This window comes from Sminthopsis crassicaudata, chromosome 3 (genome assembly GCF_048593235.1).
Source record: "Sminthopsis crassicaudata isolate SCR6 chromosome 3, ASM4859323v1, whole genome shotgun sequence".
Taxonomy (NCBI): Eukaryota; Metazoa; Chordata; class Mammalia; order Dasyuromorphia; family Dasyuridae; genus Sminthopsis; species Sminthopsis crassicaudata.
Genome location: NC_133619.1, coordinates 334,396,822 through 334,421,804, shown reverse-complemented (window position 1 = coordinate 334,421,804; position 24,983 = coordinate 334,396,822). Strand labels below are relative to the sequence as shown.

At 39.1% G+C, this 24,983-nt stretch overlaps 1 protein-coding gene across 5 annotated transcripts in view; it reads left to right on the top strand.

The window, feature by feature from the left end:
- The window catches only part of SLC12A8 (solute carrier family 12 member 8), a 161,108-nt gene that overhangs the window by 74,040 nt on the left and 62,085 nt on the right, over nt 1–24,983 (top strand). For all 5 annotated transcript variants that reach the window (XM_074301455.1, XM_074301456.1, XM_074301452.1 and 2 more), the window contains one exon: nt 13,071–13,184. In XM_074301455.1, coding sequence (XP_074157556.1) covers nt 13,071–13,184 — 114 coding nt within the window. The remainder of the gene's footprint in view (nt 1–13,070; nt 13,185–24,983) is intronic.

Here is a 24,983-nt window from a genome sequence, read left to right as displayed (position 1 = left end):
CCCACTGCACAATGGGATTCCATGGAATCTTTAGTTCCTGTTTTAATTTCCTACTCACCATATATTTTGGACAAGAATTTTCATCTGAACGTCTTTCCCCACTTGCAGAAATGGTTTACAAATATTAGGCATGAAAGTCCTTTCTATTTCCCCTTGAGGAAATCTCTTTTGGGTTTTTTCTTTTTCTCCATCTCCTTTTACTCTCTTTTCCCTTTAATTCCCTATTTCCCTCCCTCTGACTTTATTTTCTTTATCTCCTTCCCTCTTTCTTCCCTTTTCTCATTCTCTCTATCTCTTCTTCTCTCCCATTCTTTTCTCTTTCTCTTTCTTTTCATCATTTGATTATCGCAAGAACTGTAGCATAGATCATTTACTAAACAAATATTAAGTACTTTCTACATGTCTGGCATTTGTACTAGAGATTTTAAAAGGAATATAATCTCTCTCCTGAAGGAGTTTGCATGCTACTTGTGCATTGCAATGATTGTACACAAGTAAATAAATTGCAAATATACAAAGTAATTTCAAAGGAGAGAAGGCACTAACAATTGGGAAAATTAGGAAAAGTACTCAGGGAATAGAGAGCTTAGCTTAGAGTCAGGAAAACTTGAGTTCAAAAGTGATCTCAGATAATTATTAGCTGTGTGACCCCAGCCAAGTCATTTAACCTGTTTTTCTTAGCTTGTTGTTCAGTCCTTTCACTTGCACCTGAATCTTCTGACCTTATTTACAGTTTTCTTGGCAAAGATGCTGGGGGAGGGGGGGGGAGGAGGTTACTATTTCCTTCTCCAGCTTATTTTATAGATAAGGAAACTGAGGTAAACAGGGTTAATTGACTCTCAGGCTGGATTTAAGCTCAGTTCTTTCTGAATTCAATCCAGGCCTGGTACTCTATCCACTGTGCCATTTAGATGCCTTAGTTTACACAATTGAAAATAAAGATAATTACTGAATCTACCTCCTTGGGGTAATTGTGAAGATCAAAAAAAAGTAATTGTGTGGGATGGTCATATAGCATTGTAGGCATGGAGTTCGGGCTTTGCAAAGTCATGGAGATAGGGAATATCATTTAGCTGGGACATGGAAAACCTGAAGAGTAATGAATAAGTCTAGAAAGGTAGATATGAGCCAGACTGTGAAGGGTTTCATATGCCAAATTGTATTTTATCCTAGAATCAGAAGGGAGCCACTGAAGCTCATTGAGCAGGGGAGTGACCCAGTTGAATATGTGTTTTAGGCATATCAGTTTTTCAGTTGTGTGGGTGATAGAGAGAGACTTGAGACTGGGGGCACAATTAGGCGAGTTACCATGCAAGTAGAGAGAAAAGTGTGGATGTGAAGACTGTTGGGTGGGTGAAACTGACATGATTAAATAATGAATGAAAGTTAGTGAAGAATCAAGGAATAACTCAGAGATTTTGAACTTGGGTGATTGCACGATAATACCCTCAACAGAAACAGGAAGGTCAGAAAGAGGAAAGGGCTTGAGGGGAAAGAGAATAAGTTCTGTTTTTGACTTGGTGGATGTGAAATAACAATGGGGCCATCCAGTTAGAAATATCCAATAGGCACTTGGTGACATGAACCAGGCAGGTAATCCCAATTGAATTCTAGTTGGCTTGGAAATGAATTGTCTTTTAAATTGATATTAAAATAACTTTGTGTTTGCTGAGCCTACAATGAACTAGCAGCATTATCGTAGGAGTGGGGTTGGAATAAACTCTTTGTCATGAATAATCCACAAAGTAAATGACCTACATTCTAGGACCTGAGAATTGGCTTTTCTTTTTGCTCCTCAGGCATTTCTAGAGCTGTCATTATTGAGAGATAAGGGGAGCATGGCAGCATCTATTTCTGTAATTTGAGCTCATTAGAAAAAATAACCCTACCCTGTTTGCCCTGTATGGTGTATTCTAGACCCTCATATTCTGCTTTTTGACAATATTTAGCCTGATTTTCCCTTTTCATTTCCATTGGTAGATAGGTTTTCTTTTCTGCCAGTGTCTTCCTTCCCTAGTTATCATAGAGAGACTATGCTTGGGATGCATCTAAGACTGTTTTGGAATTATTCTTTAGAAGAGCTTTTCTTGTTTCTTGATCCACTTTCAGTGAGTGTTAAGCTGGTAAATGTTTAGCAATCGGGCTCTTTGGAAAAAAACAACAACAACAACACCCTTTTAACTTTAATCTGCATTATTAATACTTTTTTAAGTCTAGATAATCAACAAAACAATAAATCACATTCTAATTTGTAGCTGCTGCCTGTTAGAGCTGGGTCTTCCCTGATTCCACTTTTTCTACTTTCTGCTCCCCTTCCTATACCTCATATTTGTAATCTTGAAGCACTGTCCTTTTTGAAAGGGCTTGCTTCTGTATAAAAGAGCTTACATAGGACCACAGAAGCAAGTTAGAAGAGACTTTAGAGGTCACATACCTCTAACCTCTCATTTTGCAGTTGAAAAAACCAAGACTCAGAAAGGTCAAATTAATTTATCCAAGATCACACAGGTATTAAGGGGAAAAATTGGGATTTGAGTGTAGGTTTTTTCTCCCCTCTAAATTCTGCTCTCTTTCCACTGAGCTTTACTAAGATCAATCAGGCCCTTGGAGGAGAAAAATGTTCCTCTCTCCAATGTATTGTAACCATTTTCTCTAGAGACAGAATTATATTATAAGACGCAGATGTGAGTTTAAGATGAGGTAGTGTCTATACTGAGTAAAGATTGGTAAGTTTTGATGAGCTTTGGAAAGGGAGACTTGTGCTTATGAAATGAAGGGCCAAGGGAGTGGGGATGAAGGGGGTGGCAAAGGGAAAGAGCTTCTAGGAGAAATTAGAAAAGCATGTCATCATGGCAAGAGCACTAGTCTAGGAATCAGGAGACCCGCTTCTTTATTATTATTATTGTTTTTTATTAATTTTTATAATTATAACATTTTCTTTGACAGTACATATGCATAAGTAATTTTTTTTTTTTTTACAACATTATCCCTTGTACTCCCTTCTGTTCCAAGTTTTTCCCCTCCTTCCCTCCACCCCCTCCCCTAGATGGCAGGCATTCCCATACATATTAAATATCTCATAGTATATCCTAGGTACAATATATATGTGCAGAACCGAATTTTGTTGTTGTTGTTGTTGCAAAGGAAGGATTGTATTCGGAAGGTAAAAAAAGGAAGAGAAACAAAACAAAACAAAACAAAACAAAACAAAAAATGCTCATAGTTTACACTCATTTCCCAGTGTTCCTTTTTCTGGATGTAGCTGATTCTGTACATCATTGATCAATTGGAATTGGATTAGCTCTTCTCTATGCTGAAGATATCCACTTCCATCAGAATACATCCTCATACAGTATCATTGTTGAAGTGTATAATGATCCCCTAGTTCTGCTCATTTCACTCAGCATCAGTTGATGTAAGAGGAGACCCACTTCAAACATTTACTAACAGTGTCAACTTGAACAAGTGATTTAACCTATCTAGTTTTTAGTTTCCTCATCTGTAAAATAAATATAATCCTATTTATTTTATCTATCTCACCTATTTTCTGTATGAGGATCCAATGAAATAGTCTATGTACTTTACAAATTAAAAGTCCTTTTAAAACATCCATTTTATCTTTATCATGGGCCCTAGGTTGCTAAGAATATCTCTTTCTGAGATGACAGCATGCCTTTGGCTGGACACCCATCCAAATGAACAGATTAACAATGACGTAGGAGAGTAGGCCTCTGGGAAATGGCATATTTTATGATTCCAAACTTCCCATTAAAATAAGGACCCATCCTTTTGAGACCAGAATTCCCACACTGATATACCACAGTTTGTCCAACCATTCCCTAGTTTATGGGCCTCCTCTCAGTTTCCAGTTCTTTGTCACTACAAAAAGAGCTGATATACATATTTTTGTACAAATGAGTCTCTATTCTTTTCACCTCACAGGGAGGTACCTAATAGGGGTATTACTGGGTCAAAAATTATGCCCAATTTAACAGCCTTTTGAACATAATTCCAAACTGTTGTCCAAAAAGGGTTAGCCTAGTTTACAGTTCTACCAGCAATGCATCAATAGGCCTGTTTTCCCATAGTCCCTTTAGCATTTATTGGTTTCCTTTTTTGTCATCTTAATCAATCTGATGGACATGAGGTGGTGTTTTAGAGTTGTTTTAATTTTCATTTCTCTAATTATTAGTACTTTAGGACTTTTTAAAAAATATGGCCAGTTATTTAGGGCTGCTAGGTGATTTAGTGGATAGAGTAATGGAGCTAAAGTCAGGACTTCCTGAAACCAAATCTGGCCTCATCCACTTATTAGCTATGCGACTTTATTTCCTCAGTTTCTTCATCTGTAAATTGTTATCCTTCCTCCTAGAGTGGAGAATATCTAGTGGGAAATCATATGTAAATTACCTTACAATATTAAAGTGACATATAAATGTGAGCTAATTATTATCTGTGTAAACAATATGAGGTTAAATCCAAGCAAAATACTGCCTGATACCACTCTTTATTCACTGAAGGTCAAATATAGCAGGGAGTCTTGGCCAGCATCTGCCAGCATTGTGATGTCAGTGTTTATTGCCAGGGAAGGACGGTAAACATTTGGTCAGATTTGCCAGAGCAGATTGGTCACCTTCTAAAATGTCAAGCCTGGTAGAAGCATGCATCACGGTACAATAGAAAGAACACTGAATGTCAGGGTCACGACTTGAGTTCAAATCCTAGTTGTGCCACAATTTTTCAAAATAGCTTTTAATTTTTCAAAATACATGCAAAGTTTTCAGCATTCACCCTTGCAAAACCTTGTGCTCCAAATTTTTCTCCCTTCCTTCCCTCAGTCCTCTCCCCTAGACAGTAAGCGATCCAATGTAGGTTAAACATATGTAGTTTTTCTAAACCTAGTTCCACATTTATCATGCTTGTGCCGTTATTTAAATTTTTTTTTTTTTTTAATCTTTGTTCCATTTTAAAGTTCCAAACTGTTTCCTTGCTCCCTCCCCACGCTGGAGAACTAGAGAACTATCCTAGTTAACCTATATATATATGATTATATATAATGTTGAATATTATTGAATGTAACATGTGGCTATGTGTTGTTATAATAATGCATGACTACACATATATGCATACTTTTAGTTAGCAGTTTTTTCTCTGGAACTGGATAGCTTCTTTCTTCATAGGTCCTTTGCAGCTGATTTGAGCATTGTAATACTCAGAATAACCATTCGCAGTCATTTTAAAAACAATGTTGCTGTTACTGTATACAGTGTTCCTTTGGTTCTGCTCATTTCCCACTTCATCATTCCACACAAGTCTTCCCCTATCTTTCTGAAATCAGCCCACTGGTCCTAGTGTTCCACGGCCAGTCACCACCGCTGGGACCTCGACCAGTCCGGGACTCAGTTTCCTCCTGTGTAAAGTGAGGCAGTCGGGGGAATTGACGTCTAATTCGCCTTCAGTCTCTAATGCTATGACGGAATCTGTTGTTGGTTTGGGAGCTTATCCGTCGCCCGTGTGGCACAGCCCCTCCCTCTTATTCACCCCCACTTCCTTCACCTAGGTACATTCTCTCTGCAGCTCCCCCTCCCCCTCATCTTCCTTTTCTCGTGGTTCATCTGGAGGTCCCTGCCCCGGGGGACGGCCGATACACAGAGAAGAGGTCGGAGCTGGGAGGGAATCTTCTTCCTGGTCTAATCCCCGCCTTTCCCCCTTGCCCCCAATTTACCGAGGTGGGCTGTGACTTGGCCAATGGCACACAGCTGCTGCCCTGGCAGGACGTTATGTTCCCCCTCTCCTTCGGGGACCTCCGACTCCTACTTACTCCTTTACTGGAATACCTTGTCTCTGATAACGCCCTTTCACTTTCTTACACGGCCCCTTGGTGGGAAGCTGTTCCTTTTCAAACGTGTGTGTATGTTTGCCTTCCCAGAATCAGCCTGCTCCCAGCCTCTCCTTTCCCCTTCCTTCCATAGTTACTCTTCCTGTGGTCTCCGAGGCCTCAACCCTCCCTGCCCGCTTTCCCCTGGGGTCCCGGCAGCCCTCTCTCCTCCTCTTCCTCCCTCCCTCCCTTCCTCTCCTCCAGGCCCTTCCTCCCTCTTTCTATTCCTGGCGGGCCAGCCTCTCATTGTCCGCCCCTCTGTTCCCAGGAAAGGGCAGTCTCTAACTTAAGAAGGGAGGAGGGTGACCCTGCAGGGGATGTGTTGGAAGCGTGTGATGGGGGGGCAGGTCGCGGAAGAGGCAGCTGTGGCTCAGCCACACCGACTCCACCCCGGCTCCGGGGGCTGGGCTGTAACAAGGGCCGCGTGGAGAAAACCTAAGTTACTCCGCCAAAGCGATGGAGCATCTTTATATGGGCTGCAAGGGGCTTTCCAGCCTAAATAACCCAGAGGGTTTCCAGGGGAAGAGCCTCTGCTGCCAAGCCTTCCTGACCCTCCTCTGCAGTTGTTAGTTCCCTGGACGTGGCTAGGAAATGGTTCTGAAGGGCCCTTGGAGGGGTACTTTTATTCTTCTGCTGCTGGATGTTCTTGGCTGTAGCTGAAGCACAGACCCTGTTGCATTTGGCTTAAGTCAAGGGAGGGTGGGGTTCAGCTTCGCAGCCCTGGAGAACTGACCCCGTGTAACCACAGTGCTACGAGGCACAGACAGCTCGGAGTTCATGGAGTCCTAGGTGGGAGGGAACCCCAAGACAGTCACGCTTCACATTTTCTATCTTGATAATTTCCCATTCTAAGCTCTCTTGGTCTTTTTCCTGTCCATCTAAATCCTCAAGCACTAAGGGTACAGGAAGATTTTTTGTTGGTTTGCTCTGGGTTTTTTGGATTCTTTTGATGCAAAATCATTCGACCAACTAAAATGTAAATTCTGTGGACTTTTAGGGCAGGAAGAGACCAGCTCACTCCATTTTATAGTCGTGGAAATGGAGGTTCAGAGAAAGAAGGATGATTTTTCTAAGATCACACAGCTAGTAAGGATCTGAGGCAGGATTTGAATCCGTTTCTCTTTCTTCACAACCCTAGGAGACTGGAAATTTCACTTCTTTATCATGAGTCAGCCAAGGAAGTGAGTTCTTTGCAATGTAATCCAATATAGCCAACATCTATTAAGTATCTAATAAAATTACACAGGGGCAGATAGAGTATTAGAACCAGAGTCATAAAGATCCATCTTTCTGATTTCAAATCTGGCCTCAGACCCTCACTAGCCGGGTGACCCTGGGCAAGTCGCTCAATCCTGTTTGCCTCAGTTTCCTCATACGTAAAATGAGCCAGAAAAGGAAATGGCAAAACAATTTGGTATTTATGCCAAAAAAACCTCAAAATGGGATTTCAAAGAGCCAGACATGACTGAGAAAACTGAAATAATAACAACTAGCATTGTTTTGCAGAGTACTTTGCCTATGTTATCTGATTTGAGTCTCATAAACAACACTGTGAAGTGGGAATTAGTCCCATTTTAGGAGACTGAGGAAAGAATTTAAGTGATTTATCCATCACATCTAATGTCTGAGGACTAGACGAGAATTCTGTTCTTCCTGACTCTAAGGCTAGCACATCACATGCCTATAGATCATCTATAGAGCACTATTTTTGGTGGAGGAGGACATAAAGCATAAGTAAGACAAAGGCTTCTGTCCTCTAGGAGATTCAATTCAGTATTGGATTAAAACAACATAAGCAGCTGTTATACAAAATACCTGATGGAGATCATGATTAAGGAACCAAAAAAAAATGTCATTTGGGTCAGAAGCAAAGGCATTGGACCTGAGTGGGTCCGTATTTCCTTTGATGTCTTATGTTCTGTGACAGATAATTCAGTGAACTGATTCCAAAATGGCTTGTAAAATACAGCAGAATTCTTAGAAGGAAAACAAAAACATTTCAGAATAATCACAGTCCTGCTGAGTGACCCACCTAATGCTCCTCATTTTATAGGTAGTCAAAGTTTTGTCTCAGAAATAAAGAGATCTGCCCCCAAAGCAAAGCAGAAGAAGGGAGGCTCGAGGTCAGATGATTTCCAATTTCAAGGGTTCTTTTCCACTGTATCACTCAGCCTTTAGCAGGCATGACGTTTCCAGAGTTGCTCAACTGGCTCTGGCAAAAATATGCTTCTCTCTCAATCACTGGCCAATAATAATTTATTTTACATGATTACAGAAGGGCCTCCCATTCTTGGCCTTTCCCAAAAGTAGCTAATTATTATTAGTACCATCTTTTAGGTGAAGATATAAAAGTTCAAAAAGGTCCCAGACTTGTTCTTCATCAGGTATGGAGCATGTTGAGAGAAGTCAGAATTCATTTAGCATGGCACCTGGCACAGAAATTGCTTTGTAAATGCTTGTTGACTAGCTAGCAAACTATAGCCCATGGGTCCTATTCTGCTGCCTGTTTTTGTACAGACTCATGAGATAAGAACTTTTTAAACACTAAAATAAGGTTTTATTATTTTTAAAAATGTAGATGGGGAGATTTTTCTTGTGTAGCATGATAATTGTAGAAATATGTATAGAAGAATTGCACATTGTTCACATATATTGGATAATTTGTCATCTGGGGGGGTGGGGAGAAAGGGAGGAAATTTGGAACACAAGGTTTTTCAAGAGTCAATGTTGAAAAATTATCCATTCATTTATTTTGCAAACAAAAAAGCTTTAACTAAAAAAAAAAATGTAGGCTGAAAACACCCTTGTACAAAAACAGGCTTTTGGATAGATTTAGCCTTGGTTGCCAAATCCTGGGCTCCATGATTCTCTCTCAAAGGAAACTGGGAAGAAAAAAGGGCAGAAGGAACCCTGCCAATGGTCTGGTCTGGGGGAAAGCGGTCCAGAATGTTCTACAGGAAACAACCTGCTACAGGTGATTTAGAGAAAACTGAGGTATTTCCTCATAATTAAAGCTCCCTCTGAGTAGTTCCTGCAGCTGTGGAATCATAGTACACAGAGCACCAGACCTGTAGTCAGGAAGATTTGTCTTCATGAGTTCAACTCTGTCCTCAGACATTTACTAGCTGTGTGACCCCGTGTCTCAGTTTCCTCATCTGTAAAATAAGCTGGAGAAGGAAATGGCAAACCATTCCAGTATCTTTGCCAAGAAAACCTCAAAGGATTGAAGAACAACTAAGCAAAATAGGTGCCTCTGGAAGTTATATGACCCCTCCCCATTCCTGTCCCCTAACTCTCATCTCTCTTTGAGGAGAGCAAATGCCAAATTGTTAGTGGTATTACAGAAGGGATTCTTGGCCAGGTATGGTTTGAGTCATATGACCTCCGAGGCACCTTCCAACTTTGAGGATCCATGATTATCATTTTGTGACTCATGAGCTGAACTTATGAATACCCAAGGTATGAAAGGGTGGGAACAAAAAGGCCATTTAAATTTTCCCAACCTTCCAGTTACTCAGTGGTTGGTTTGAAGCATTTCTGTGGTTCAGTCATATGGGCACGCTGTTCTCCATGTAAGATGGTACTTGTCTTTGTAACTTCTTCCCCTATACTGGGACATTATCTGAGAAGGTACCTTCAAGAGGTCATGGCAATGGTTCCAGAACAGTCATGATGAACCCTGCTATCCACCTCCCACAGGAGAAATGATAGACTCACAGTACAGATTGAAGCGTGTTTTCTTCTATTTCTTTCTGTTTCTTGCCTTTTTTTTTTTTTTTTTTTCTTAGATCATGGCTAATGGAGAAATTTTTTTTGTTTGTTTATGCATATTTATAATTTTACTTTTCTTGCTTTCTCAATGGGTGGAGGATGAAGAAAGGTAGGAGAGAGACAATTTGGAACTGAAAATAAAACAAAATTGAATTAAAAAGAAAAGTCATGGCAGTACATGTATTGTTCATCAGACTGATTCTATCTAGACTCCTGGAATAGGTCCATTTCCCAGCTTTCCACTTCCTGTCTTCCTGATCCTTCACCAATTTTGTCATTACTATTCAGGGAAGAAAGAATCTTGGGTCAGTAAAGCTAAGTTGAAATCCAGGCTCTGACACCTACTAGCTTGTGGGGTTGTTAGTTATGAAAAAAAGCATTCTGTAAATCCTAAAACACTCTATAAATGAAAATTTGGGCGGGAGCTGAGAACAGTGAGTCAGTCTGGCTTGGTTGAGCTCATGTCCAGGGCAGTAATAGAAGCTGGCTAGAGTGGTTTTTCCCTTCTGTAATATTGGTCACTGAGGTCAGCCAGCGGAGAAACCAGAATTGACTTTTTTATATGTGGAGTTGGGTTCTTCCTTTCTTTACAAATTTAATTGAGGGAAAGATGATCTCTGCAGAAAAAAGTCAATCAAAATGTTAGCTCTCTGCTTGAGATTTAATGCACTTAGAAAAATGTGAACGCCGAAGGAAGATAGCCATAGTGATTCCAAATCCCACCCTCTGCTTTGGGAAGACTAGACCTCTCCCTGTAATCCATTGCCTTTTATTATTTTTTTTCCTATGAAACAAAAATTCTTGAGAAGTAACAAATACAGGAGAGAAAAGAGAAAGAAAGGAATACACATTTATATAGCACCTACTACATGCTAAGAACTTTGTAAAGTTGTAAATATTATCTCATAACAACCCTGTAAGGCAGATGCTGTTATGATCTCTATTTTACAATTGGGGAAACTGAGGCAAAGTGACTTCCCCATTGTTACACACCTAATAAATGTTTATGATTAAATTTGAACTCTGGTTTTCTTAACTTCAGAGCTGATGTCTTATCTACTGCTTCTTCTAGCCGCTAAATATATCTAGGAGGCTCTGGTCAGGCCAGAGGAACTAACTGATCTCCAGCTCCCATGAAAGCATTAGTGTTTCCCAAGGGTTGTTTTTTGTCAAGTCTAGTTAAGCCAACAAGCATTTTTTGAATTCCTATTATGTGAATGGAGAGAAAGAGCTAGATCACAGAGATGCTGAAGAGGGAGTAGACAATTGGACTGATTGGACACAGTGGGAAAAATGAGGAACAGAAGAGTAGGAGGGGTGGGAGTAGAGAGGTGAGTATGAGACCAGGGAAAAGAAAAACAGAAACAAAGCACTTAATCCCAGAGATAATTTGGAGCCTTATGATACACATAAAACACAGTTTCTTGGTCAAGGGCACCTGACATTTAAAAACCTTCAGTTCATGACCATAGACACACTCTGTGCAAAATAAGCTCCTTTGACAGGGATAGTAGAAGGCTCCTATGATGAAATCAATTTAAGCCCATCTAAAAACCTTGATAAGTCTGGTTTGGGTCAGAATGCTTTGTTTTTCTGGTTGGGACACAAGTTCTAAGCAGTTGTAAAGAATGGTTACTATAGCAGTGTGGAGAGAGACAGGGGGTGGCTATGAAAAGAGGCTGCATATGTTGCTAAGCAGCATTAAGAGGAGACACTTGAGCGAGTAGCTAAATTCCTCTCCTTTTTAAGAGAAAGTGGAAAATTACTCTCTTCTAATTTGAAAAAAGAAATCAAAAAAGAAATCAGGGGTATCCTTGTAGACCTGGAATCTCTTTCAGTTTTTCTCTGTGGGCAAAGATAGAAGCCAGGTTGGGGGAGGCAGTAAAAATGGGAATATTTCCTCTCCTAGAATTCAGGAAAGGATATTCTTACTGGTGTTTTAGAGAATGAAACCCAGGGTAAGCTAAGGAAAGCTGCTCTCAGAGGCTTTGTGATGGAAACCTGATGATCCAGAGTGAGTGGGCTGAGCAGTGGTCTGGGTTTAAAATAAGAATTCAGGGTATATTAAAAAGAAAAGTCTAAAGGGAGATTCAGAAATAATGCATCTCAGTAGCCCAGAGTTTGATTAACTTTAGTATGTAAATTTACTAAGGAAAGCCCTCCCTATTTGAGAAGAATTGAGAAAACTGGAAAGGAATCTAACAAGAATTAAGCTTTGACCAAGATCTTGAAACATATTTTGCAATTAATTTAAAATTTTAATTTAAAAAACCATACCATAAAAAATTAGAAGAAAATCAGATCATTAATATCTCACAGCTATGGATTAGAGATATATTTTCAATCAAGCAAAGGGTAGGTAATTGCAAAAGACCTGTTCTTGGTTTGGTACATTTTCTAGTTGTAGAATGGTTAGATTAGAAGAGCTGGGCTAACTTCTTCTTTCTTGGTTCTGTGGCTCCCAATTGTGGTACATGAAAGTAATGGAATATTGCTGTGCAGTCAGACATGGCTTAAATGAACTGATGCAGAGTAAATTAAAGGGAGCCAAGAGAACCTTATATTCAATTACTATAATACAATAAATAGAAAGTATAACAACCACATACAGAGAAAAGGAAAGTGAACACTGCTGAATTATAAATAGAAAATGTGATTCCAAAGAGGAATAATGAATATATATCCTTCCCTCATTCTTCTGATGAGGCAGAGATGTCCAGGGATATGGAATAATGCAGATAATTTCAGTTGTACTGATTGATTTTGATGATTTTTCTTTTCTTTGATATATAGGAGGCTTCTTGAGGAAAGGAAAAGGACTACTAAGAGAAATCTAAGTAATATAGAATAAAAAATATCAGTAAAAATTATTTAAAGCTTCTTCAGTGACAAAATAAAAACTCTCATTAGCCTAGTTCATTCTGTAAATAGGATCAGATTTGCATTAATTTATGATTAATGATATTTAAGGATTAATTAAGGCAACTAGATAGAGTGCCATGCCTGGAGTGAGGAAGACTTGAGTTAAAATCCAGCCATAGATACTTAATAGCTATGTAACTTAAGTCATTTAACCTTACTTGCCTCAGTTTCCTCATCCATAAACAGGGATAATAATAGAACCTACTTTAAAAAGTTGTTATAAGACTAAAGATGAAATAATATTTGTGATGCTTTCATAAACTATAAAGAGCTATGGAAATGCTGGCTAATTTTAGCTATTATTATTTTGCTTGATGGATCTGTTTTAGGATTATGGGGTAACAGGTTTGGGGAAGTCTTTAGAAACCATATAGCCCAATGCCTCATTTGACAGATTAGTAAACTAAAGCATGAGGAGGTTAAACGATAAAAGACACTTTCACTTAGAAGCTAGAAACAACCATTTGACCTGCTTCCTCTTTCCCTTTCTCTGTTTCAGATCATGGCTTTGTGGGGTACACCCCAGAAGTGCTACAGAACAACACACTGCCAGACTACAGTCCTGGGGAATCCTTCTTTACTGTATTTGGGGTTTTCTTTCCTGCAGCTACAGGTACAGTTGAGTGGGTTTTTTTCTTTCTTTCCTGCAGGAAGTAATGGATGAAGAGCTCCTTGTGTTAGGAGACTTTTCCCCCTTTCAAAACTTCAAAATCTCCCTGATTTCTTTGTGTGGGGACCTCTTCCACTGAGAGAATGCCTTTCCCCTATCCTGCCCACTTCATAGTGGACAGTCAGTCTTCATGAAGTCTCAGGGACCCCAAAAGGACATGGTGGCCAAACCTCCAGCTTTGGAATTAGAGAGTTATGGTTCTCAATGAGGAAGAAAGGATTGGGGAGGGGGAGGGCTTATAAATTTGGATAGGGAAGAATGACATATATAATTGGTTTCCTTTGTAGGCCTATATATCTTTTTTTATGCAATGAAAAACATGTTTCTGAGAAGAGGTCCAAAGGCTCTATCGACTGCCAATGGGGTCCTTGACATAAAAAAATTATAATAATCAATCAATCATATATGTATTTATGTATATGTAGTACATATATCCATGTGAATATTATATATATGGATGTCTGTGTAGATCTATATGTTCTGGATAAGTTTTTGGGCTTTGGGGACTGACATATAGTCCATTCCTAGGTTCATTATCAGTCTTTTTAGTTTGAAAAGTGTGGCCTAGTAAATAGTTATACATGCCACAGGGAATAGAGTTTGAAGTCAGGAAGACCTGAGTTCAAATTCATTTCTGACATTCACTTGTTGGATTACCCTGCACAAGTCTCCTTTTAGCCTCAATTTCCATATTTATAAAATGAGAGCACAAGGTATAACATAGTATAGCACCTGGGGTTGTTGTGAGGTTAAAATGTAAATTTATAAATGCAAAGTACTTTGTAAATCATAAAGTGCTATATTAACAATAATTATTCTATATTATATGCTATAATGATTATAATATATCTATTATATAACAAGATAATAATGTTTTATATATATATCTAGTATTTAAAATTATAATAATTATTACTGTGTTTAAATCTTACCTCCAACCCTTAGTAGCTATATGACTGGACAAATCAATTAACATTTATGGACCTGTTTCCTCATTTGTAAATGAGAGGACTAGGTCTTGTGGATTCTGAGATCCCCTGTAGCTCTAAATCTATCATTTTATAACCTCATGATACTTCCCATCAGAGCTTGTAAGCTGCTAGAAGGCAGGGACTACCTCTTTTGGTATCCCAGAGCTTAGCACAGTGGCTGGCTCATATTAGGTGATTAATAAATGTCTGATTGATTTGTTCTACGGGATACAGCCTCTGAGAGCCAAGGATCGCCTTCATGCCATGACAAGACACTAGACAAGGACTTTTGTGGAATACCTGTAAGGCTTTTCCCAGAAATTTGTGTTCACCCTTCTGCTTTCATAAGGGGTGTATGGAAGGGGTTAAAGAGTTGTGCTTTCTATTGGGCTGTCCACATTATTCTAGTGTCAAATGTATGCTTGCCAAAAAGACTATTTTATGGAGAATTAACACAAGGCAAGTGTTCACAGGATGATCAGAAAAAAGCAACACAAGGACACGTTCAGGTCTCTTTTCAGAACTTTAGAATTGATTGTATGACATGGGACACACTGGCACAGGGCTGCCCAGCATGGTGTGCCCTCATCAGAGAAGGTGCTGTGCTCTATGAACAAAGCAGAATTGAACTAGCCTAGAAGAAATGTGAGATGTGTAAAGTTAGAGAAGCTACCCCAAATGTTCATAAAGACTCTGTGTCCCACCACCTGTGCCAGAGCATCCCGAGATCATATTGATCTGATAAGCCACAGTCAGACATACGTAACTCATTTCTAACATCGTGACGTCATTTTGCTCCTTTTCAAGAAGAAAGGACAACAACAATAATGGAAGGGGTGGCCAATCTGAGTGGAGATGCTTGATTCCCAAGATTCAGCACAATCTTTTATCATCCCATTCCTTTAGGATTTATTTACATTTAAATGTATATCATTTATGTACATTTATATAGATCCATATGTCATGAATCTATGATTTTTGTGGACATGGGAACTACCATCCCCCTTTCAACAGATTTTAATCAGGCTATTACTTATGGTTCTTAGAGCTGCTTAATGTTCAGAGAGAGAGATAGAAGGACATGCCCATGGGTGCTCAAATAGTAAGTGTCGGAGGCAGCAACTGTACCCTCTAAACAGTCACACTACATTCACTAGGCCATTTTATATATCTATATCTATATATCTATACATATATATCTATATATATATATCAGACATTTGCTAATTGTGTGACTCTAGGTGAGTCACTTAATATCTCTGTACCTCAGTTTCCTCATCTGAAAAATGCAGATAATAATAGCACCCATCTTATATAGCTGTTATATGAGTCAAATGAAATAATGTGTCAACCACTTTATAAATCTTAAAGTTCTACGTAAATCTTAGCTCTGATTATCATTGAACAAATCAACAAACATTATTAAGCACCTTCTATATTTATATGTTGTCAAGTGATTATTACTCCAATGAATACATTACTTATTCATTGATGATCTGAGGGGCAGCAAATCCTTAAGTGTTCTCCTGATTTCAGAAGGAGTTCATCTAACTGTAATTTTTTTATGGCTGTTTTATTGCTGATATAATAGAAAGAAAGATTTCTTTGTAATGTCAGGCAACTAGGTCTGGGTTCAGACCAAGCTCTTCAAGATAGTAACTGTGTGATTTTGGGCAGGTCACTTAAAGTCCGTGGACCTCAGTGTCCTCATTTGTAAAGTGGGGGAGTGGGGATTCCAGCTCTAACATTCCATTCTTCTTTTTGAGTGAAACAACATTCTTACCTGGGGACTGGAATGCCCCCTCCCAAACCACAATGCAAGCTCTAATTCAGAAATCCCATTGTCTTCGGCTCTGCAGCTTGCCAATTCTTGTAGGCTTCTTAGAAATGTTTGTTTTCCTCTTTGTACTATCCTTGAATCAAGGAGAGCCCTGTGGGGAACAATAATTAACACTCTGAAAATAGTCTTATTTTCCCTCCTAGACTTTCCCTTTTTCTTCATCCTACATTGGCTAGGGAGATAGCTTCAGACTTTTAAGTCTTTCTTGGGCAAAAAAGAGTTTCCCTCTATATGGAAAGCCTTGTCCACAGGATAACCAAGCACCAAGTAATATTGGCAATATCAAGGAAGAGAAAGGCAGAATAAGAACTTTCTCCTCACCTCCTCCTCCAAGACCTAGTTTCCTTTTAGACTAGAGATTCTTGGTCTGAGATCCTCATAGATTTCACAGGATCCTTGAACTTACATGGAAAAAAAAATACATCTTTATTTCAGTATTACGGGTTTCCTTTACTATCTTATAAATTTTCTTTTATACATTTGAAAGCATGATTCTGAAAGTTCAGGCACACCAAAAACATTTAGAACCCCTGCTCTAAAAGGCTTATTTCAAATACAGTCTTCTTCCAGAAGCCTTTACTGTTCTCCTTCAACTACTAGTGCTTCCTCCTCCCCCCTGCCATGTGTACACATGTTATCTTCCAAGCTTTTTAAAAAAGTATTTTATTTTTTCCAATTATTGTATGGACAATTTTATTATTCATTTTTATATAAAATTTTGAGTTATAAATTTTTTCCCTTCCTTCCTCCTCTTCCACTCCCTAAAATGATAAGTAATTCCATATAGATTATATCTGTGCAGTGATGTGCAGTGATATTTCCATACTAGTCATGCCACAAAAGAAAAAATATACCAAAAGGAAAAAAAAAAAGAAAGTTAAAACAAAATGTGTCAATTTGCATTCAGACTCATCAGTTTTCTCTGGAAGTGGGTGGTAGTTTTCACCATGAGTCTTTTGGAATTGTGTACCCTTTGAGACCCTCTCCAAAACTGTTTTGTTGGTTAAGGCTTTCTGGGTTTTGCAGTGGAAGCTTTGCATTCAGTACCACTATTCTGCATTTTCTTTGTCAGGACACTGAGGGACTTTCAGTAGTCTGAGGCTCTTTCCCAGTTTCCCACATGTGAGTTTTTGTATCTTCTTGTTTTTCTGTAGAACTTGGAACAATCATAAGGCAGGTGGTTCATCTAGAGAACAGATTCATAGGGCCATAAATCTAGAGGGGAAAAAAAAACTACATGGGTCTTCTATTTCAATCTCACCTCATTTCATAAATGAGGAAGCTACCCAGGAATTGTAAATTAATTGCCCAAGGTGAAACACAGGTTATTGCTAGTTACTGAGTCATTTTTCAGTCCTGTCCACCTCTTCATAACCCCATGATTTGCCATTTTTTTTCTTCAGCTCATTATATATATATCCAGAAATGAAGGCAAACAGAGTGCAGTGATTTGCTCAGGATCACACAGCTAGGAAGTGTTTGAGGCTGGACTTGAACTCAGGGAGATGTGCTATGGTCCAGTCTAGCTCCTCTGAAAGGCTCAGAATAAGTCCTTGTCAGGATAAGCAAAAGTTCTTGCCCCACGTTGGGCGCCAGTTGTAGAGTTCTGATAGTCTCTCAGTTGTAATCCTTCTCTGGGAGGAGGTTTCTTTTCTGTATAATCTTTTCCTCTATGAGCAGGTTTCTTGGGAGGCTTCTGGAGCCTCCAGCCAGCCTCTTCTTCTTCCTGAATCCTGGCTCTGAATCTCCTCCAGCTCTTGTCCTTTCCCAATCCAGACTGCTTGTCCAGGCCCAATGTTACCTCTTTTATCCTCCCAGAGAATGGGTGTGGGATAATGCAAGGACTTCTGGGAAGAAGTACTCCAACCAATGAGCTTGCTCCTCTTAGAATCTGAGCCAGAGAACTATCAAGTCAACCTGACTTCTCACCTTGTAATTGTCCAGACAACCTGAATTCTCACCTTGTCATTGTCCAGACAACCTGAGTTCTCACCTAGTAATCCTAACAGAGATGAGTCTTCCTGGCTCCAGGCTGGAGGTCTCTCCACTTCACCACCTAGCTGGCTGATATCATACAGGCACTAAGTCCTCAATTTAAATCTAAGGCCTCAGAGCTCTTTCCACTGTACCACACTGTTTCCCAGGGCTCTGTCAGTCTGTGTTCATCTCTAAGAAAAGAAATGGAAGCTTAGGTGGAGCAGTCAAGGATGCCTGCATATGTTGGCAGCAAAACATCTGTTTCTGAGTGTTCTCCAGTGGAATTGTGGAAAATACCCACCTGGGAAGCAAGTAGCAGTAGCTTCCTTAATCAGCCTACTGACCTCAGATAACCACGGGACACAGATTTCACAAAGCACATTTCATTCTTGACTACCCAAGTGCTAATGAACCAGAATATGGATTATTTACACTCTAAAATTCCTTCTTTTATTTCTTGCTTCTCTTGTGGCTAAGTCATTAGCTTCTAACTGACAATTTAGGGGCAAAGAAAGCAGGAAAACCTTGAACCAGTCATTTTAATTTTTGGAAATAGTGCTAGGTTTTCAAGATATCTGTAAATTTATATTAACCCCCTGGTTTCTGCTCTGAGATTATTGAGAATTAGCTATATTCTGTTGTTTTGTATCTAGTTTTCAGCAAGCTCAAATATTTTTATTCTTAGTAATAACTTTAAATAGTGAAAGGTTGGGGATGTCAACAGGTATAAATCAATTCATGGGAAATGGGATTCCCATCGAATAGATACATTTAGACCTAAAAGGGACCCTAAAAGTCATTCTTGTCTAAAGGTGAAAGAACTAAAGGCCAGGAAAGTTGTCACTTCCCCAAACTTACACAGTTAATAAATATCAGAGGGAAGATTTGAATGTAGGTCAGAGGTTTACTAGTAAATGTTTAACAATTGACTCTCAAAAAAAATTATCTGCATTTTTCCCTATCACTTTTTTAAGCCTAGACAATCAACAAAATAATAAACCAAGCCCTAATTTGTAGCTGCTACCAATTTTTGAGGTGTAAATGCTCAAAATTAACCTTTGGCTCTACTGAACTAGTTTGAACTAACTCCAGCACACCCCTCTCTTACTTTTTAATTCAATGCTCTTTCTATGTACCCTCATATTTCCTATTCCTCTGATGTAGGTCTATCTGTCTAAGTTTTATCTTTGAGGAAAAAGGAGGAATCTGGGGGTCAGAGAGAACTGACCAAGATTAGAATAGGCAAGATTGTAATAAGGTTACCCAATGATGAGTAAGCCATCACCTCTCCCTAGTATCATCTGTAAAATAACAGGTTGGACTTTTGTTCTTTGTGATCCCATTTGGGGTTTTCTCAGCAAAGATACTGCAGCGGTTTGCCATTTCATTTTCTATTTCATTTTACAGATGAGGAAACAGGAGTAAATGATGCAGCAAGTATGTGTCTGGGGGTGGATTTGAATTCAGATCTTCCTAACTCCTGGTACTCTGCCACCTCACTTTCCAGGAGTTTAGACTAGGGAACAGCAAGGTTCCTTAGAGTTCTCCCTCTGTTATCATCATCCCTTTGACTGAAATAGACTAATATTACTGTGTGAGGTGCTACAAGAGAATTGAAAAGTGATATTTTTAGATCTTGTTATTTCTATTATCTCATCCACTCCCTTCTCTTTATTCACAGACAACTTTCTGGTTTAGGTGCCTATCACTTCTCTCCTCGATTATCTCCTACTGTTCAGTCTCTCTCCAATCTATTTTCCACAGGATTGCCAAATGGATGATATTCCTAAAACAGGATTACTCCTCTGTCCTAGGAGGCTCTAGTGGCTCCCTATTGTCTCCAGGACAACAAATGAGCTTATCTATTTTGTATATTCACACTTGCCTCTAACTTATTTTTCAAGACTAATTTAACATTGCACAGATTCAGAAAATGTAAAAGAAAGTGAGAGGAGAGCAACTGAATGCATTAAATATAGAAAACTTTTTCAAGAAGTTTAGATGAGAAGGGGATTAGAGGAGATGATAAGATCAAGTGAGAGTTTTATTTTGGGCTTTGTTTTTTTTTCATAGTGAGGGAGACATGGACTTGTTTGAAGGCAATTGGAAAAAGCATATCTCAGTCTCCTGGTGTAGAGATTGTCAGGTGATATGCTTTGTTTTCTCCACGCAGACCTGATATGTCTTCCCTTTCTCCTTTTAGCCCAGAAATTCAGTCAAGGACATTATGGCCACAGTTGAGTGAGTAGCAGGCATTATGATCTGGGCTCCAAGCTCCGAGTCAGAATTTCCACCAGGATAGTAGTCTTGTAAGTAGCACGTATGTGTGTAGGTAGATCTGTATCTATGTGTGTCTGTGGAGAGGTGATCTGTATTGTTGGCTCTTTCCCAATCAGACAGGGAATAACAATGACCTGAACCTTTTGACTCTGATCAGTGGTGGGCTTTAGACTTAGAGAACCTGGGTTCAGATTCTTCCTTTGATACTACTTAAGTGATTCAGCTTCCTCATCTGTAAAATTGAGTTGGATTAGATTTTTCTTACTAACAACAAAATGAATCTTCAAAATAAAAAGAAAAGGAACTAATAAACTGAATAACTTTTCATTGATTTAGTATAACAAAATTCATATCTTTTTCACATATTAAAACCAGTTAATCAGTTATTAAGAACTAAATACCTACTATATGCCAGACACATCCTGCTTTACAAGTGGCTAGATGGGGCATCGAGCTTGGAGTCAGGCAGTTCAAACTTGGTCTCAGGCACTCACTAGCTGTGTAACCCTGGGCAGTTTACCTCAGTTTCTTCATCTGTTAAATAAGCTAGAGAAGGAAATGGCAAACCACTATAGTATCCTTTCTAAGAAAACCCCATGGACACTTTGATGTATTCTGGCTCATGGGGTCACAAAGAGTTGGACAAGTCACTTAACTGCTTTCAGTCTCAGTTTTCTCCTCTATAAAATGGAGATTATAATATCCACCTCACAAGGTTGTTGTCAGGATCATATGTATAGTGTTTTGCAAACTTTAGAATGTCAAAGATTATCATCATCATCATTATTTGGTATCTGAGGTCCCTTATTTATGATACTGGAACCGTACATTTTTAGAGCCTTCAAGGGACCTCATTTAGTTGAACACCCTCCTTTTATAGATAAAGAAACTGAACCCTTAAGAAAGGAAGTCAGAAGAATATGAGACAAGGAGAAGGAGAGAGGAGGGATGGGGTTTGGAGAATTATCTCTATTTTTTCAGTGAAGAATAAAAGGGTGGAGATAGGGAGCACTATGAAAGGCTTAGAGAGGAGGTTTGTGAAGAGTAGGATATCAAATGGGGGACTAGGATGATTGCCTTTCTGTGGCGAGTGCCCAGTTGAAGCTAAATAACATAAATTTGTAGTGGACTCAACATAATTTTGTTACTTATTCACTTTTATTTAACAGGAAATAAGGAAAGTAGATGATGGGAGTAAGCCAGGAGATTGGGAATTGGCAAGAACTGATCAGTGATGAGATGACTTCCCTACATCATACCACTAGTGTCAAATGATCTACAATTTGACTGTTGACTCAGGGTCCTTTGAGGAGGGTGTCTCCCTTTGGTGTTGACTGCTTTCCTGAAATTCCTTCATTTTGTTTACCTCTGCCCCAAATGTACACTCATTGGGTGAGATGGACACTTGGGGTTAGTCTCCTGGACAGACTTTCTCTTAGGCCACCCAGCTGATAAAAGCTGTAGTGATTGGCAGTTTCCATGGTGATGGATTTGCAAAGGATTAGGTTTAATCGACTCACAGCTGGGTTCTCTCCAATGTGTTTCACTTCTGGAGCTGGTGAAGCCTCTGGCAATGAACAAGGGAGATGGCTTTTGAATAATAAACATTTTTGTCCCCTCCATCACTCTTTCCCCCCCTTATGCCTCCCACTTCTGGGCTGAGATATATTATTTCATCCTTTCGTATCCCCATGTCTATAAGCAGCTTGCTAGAAAGGCCAGCTAAAAAACTGGGTTTTAGAGGCTCTCCTGGACTAATACAATATTGCTTTTCCTGCTCTCTCCATCCGCCATACCCTGAGTATTTGACAAGTGCTTTTATTTGTTTGTTTGTTTTATTGGTGTGTGTGTGTGTGTGTGTGTGTGTGTGTGCACAGTTAGCCAGACATGGGGGAGAAATAGCTTCTGCACTTGTAAGCTTCATAAAAGTTGGAATTTTTCAGTCTTTATCTTTGAATCCCCCACTCATTACCTAACACAGTCTAGTATCAAGTAAGTGCTTAATAAATGCTTATAGATCAATTGCTTTTTAGGAAAAAATCTGTGCTTTTTTTGTTTTTTTTTTTTTTTGTTTTTTTGTTTCCTGCTCTAGCTACAATCATACTACCTTTTTGTTGTTGTTGTTCTGGGAAAAAACAATTTAGAGAGATGCTTGTACCTTTGTCTGCCTACAGTTACACACACACACACACACACACACACACACACACACACACACACACACACACACACACACAGGCATACAGCCCACTGCAGAATACTTTTGGTCTGTATAATTAGACTATGCAGTAGATATAAGTATCTTATTTTAAACCATGAAATCTGACACTCCTGTGTTCCCACCTTAGTGAATCTCTTCCTCTTTGGGAGCAGGGCTAATGAATTTGAAAATAATCACAAGTCGAAACTCTTACAGGCCTGGATAATCTACATTTTGGATTTTTTTTAGGATAGTATTCTCAAACTTTTTGCTCTCAGGATCCTTTACACTCTTAACAATTTTTGAGGACCCCAAAGAACTTCTGACTATGTGAGTTATATCTATACTATATTTAAAATGAAAAAGGAAAAAAATACAGCATTTATTAATTCATTAGAATAACAATAATAACAAATCTACTACAAATAAAATATTCTTGTGAAAAGAACTATATTTTCCACATATAAAAGAATTTGAAAATTAGTGAGAAGAGTGACCTAGTTTTAGAGATTTTTTGCAAATCTCTTTAAAGTACAGCTTAATAGAAGACGACAGCCAGATTTTCCTAATCTGTTTCTGCATTCAATTTGATACTTATGTTGTTTTTTGAAGTGTATGGAGAAAATCTGGCTTCATATATATATGTATAGTTAGAAAAAGGAGGAATATTTTAATGAAAGTAGCATTGTTGTATTACTGTAAAAAATTAGTTTTGACCTTATACATCCCCTGAAAGGAGCTCAGAGATCCCTAGGGGTCCTTAGGCTTAGACTATATTCTGAGAACTGCAGCTTTAGGAAGTAGAGGATAAGATAGAGAGATAGCATAAAGTGGCAATTGTTTAATTGGATGAGAGTCAACAGATCTGACTTCTAGCCCTGGCTGTCATTAACAAGATTTGTGGATGGAAGTCACTTTTGTCTGTTCCTCACATTGAACATTTACTCATTGAATCCCCAGAGATGACTGCTCTCATAGGTACCATGTATAATGCTGTAAGTGACTACTCTTAAGATTGTAGCACCTGAGTCCCCATCCATACTTCCTATTAACAATCACTCTATAGATTAACAAGCTTTAAGTAAAGGCATTATTTATTAAGATGTATTAGTTAGACTATTTGGCACAAAATATTTCTCTTCAAAACAAATAGGGCACATTTCCATTCAACATACAGAATCCATGGGATAAAGGGGTTCAAATTCACAGTAGTGAAGACTCACATGGAATGTATATGTATATCCTAATAGATGGCCTGGAAATTCTCTCTTTGTAAGGTCCTTATGCAATTCACCTTTCAGTAGAGCCTTTGTTGGGTGGAGCTTATAAGATCTGCTCCTTCAGGAGTCTGTAGTTATCTGTCTTTTCTTCTATGAGCCAAGATCTTTGACACTTTTCCCCTCCTCAAGTGGCTCTTTCACTTTATCAGCTTCCTGTCCTTGGATGTTTGTTTTTACAGAGTGCACCGTCTCCTACTTGTCCAGTAATTCTGGAGAACATCCTCTTCCCTCCCAATTAGCGTCTCTTCCACAAGGTACTCCTGGGCTTTTGATCAACTACTGAATGGCTTGCTGTTTTTATATTTCGGTTTAGGACATTTTGTTGTCAAATTACATGATCTTTCCTGTGTTATATCAATTGCCTTCATTTAAGGCTAAAATCCTATGAGTCCTCTCAAGTTGGACATGGTCACTCAGGCTTGTGGGCTTGTGGAAAACTCCTTTAACACTACCATAATATGTTGTGATTATATCTTGGGTCTTTTGTGATTTATTAACTGAGGTAGGATGTGTGTGTGTGTGTGTGTGTGTGTGTGTGTGTGTGTGTGTGTGTGTGTATGGGGGTATAACCTCCCTTTAGTAAAATGTAATACAAAAAAATGGAGGGACTGGTTATCATTATCCAAGATTTCTTCTAGTTCATCAAGGTGTAGTTGTTTGTCTTTTTCTCAAAGGTGGCCATGACATCAGGGAGGTGATGTTGTGACATTCAGGTGAGCTGGATTTGAGGAGGGAGAGCTGTGCTCATCATGGTATAGTAAGAGGAAAGCAGTGGACCTAAAATCCGAAGAGACCTGGGTTTTTTAATTCCACCTTTGACATGTACTAAAGGGGATTTAGCTCTCCAACAATGTTAGCTATAAAGAAGAGAAGTGGGGTCTGAGAGGAGAGATACCATGTGGCATGGCGGAGGGGTAAGGACATGGCAGACTGACCCAAAGGAGGCTCAGCAGAGATGTTCTGGGCTAAAGCAGATTTTTAGGGAAAATTTAACCTCAGGGGCATGACTGTAATTCATAGCCTGGCTGCCTATGACCTCCATGGATGGTGAATCTCAGGGGTTTGACATAACTTGGATTTCTGACTGGATGACCTTCCCAGAGGGTAGGAACACATGGAGCTAAATTGATCTCTATCAGCCTTTTCCCTGCCTGCCCCAGGGAACAATTCCATCAGTGGGCCAGTTTCTCTTGG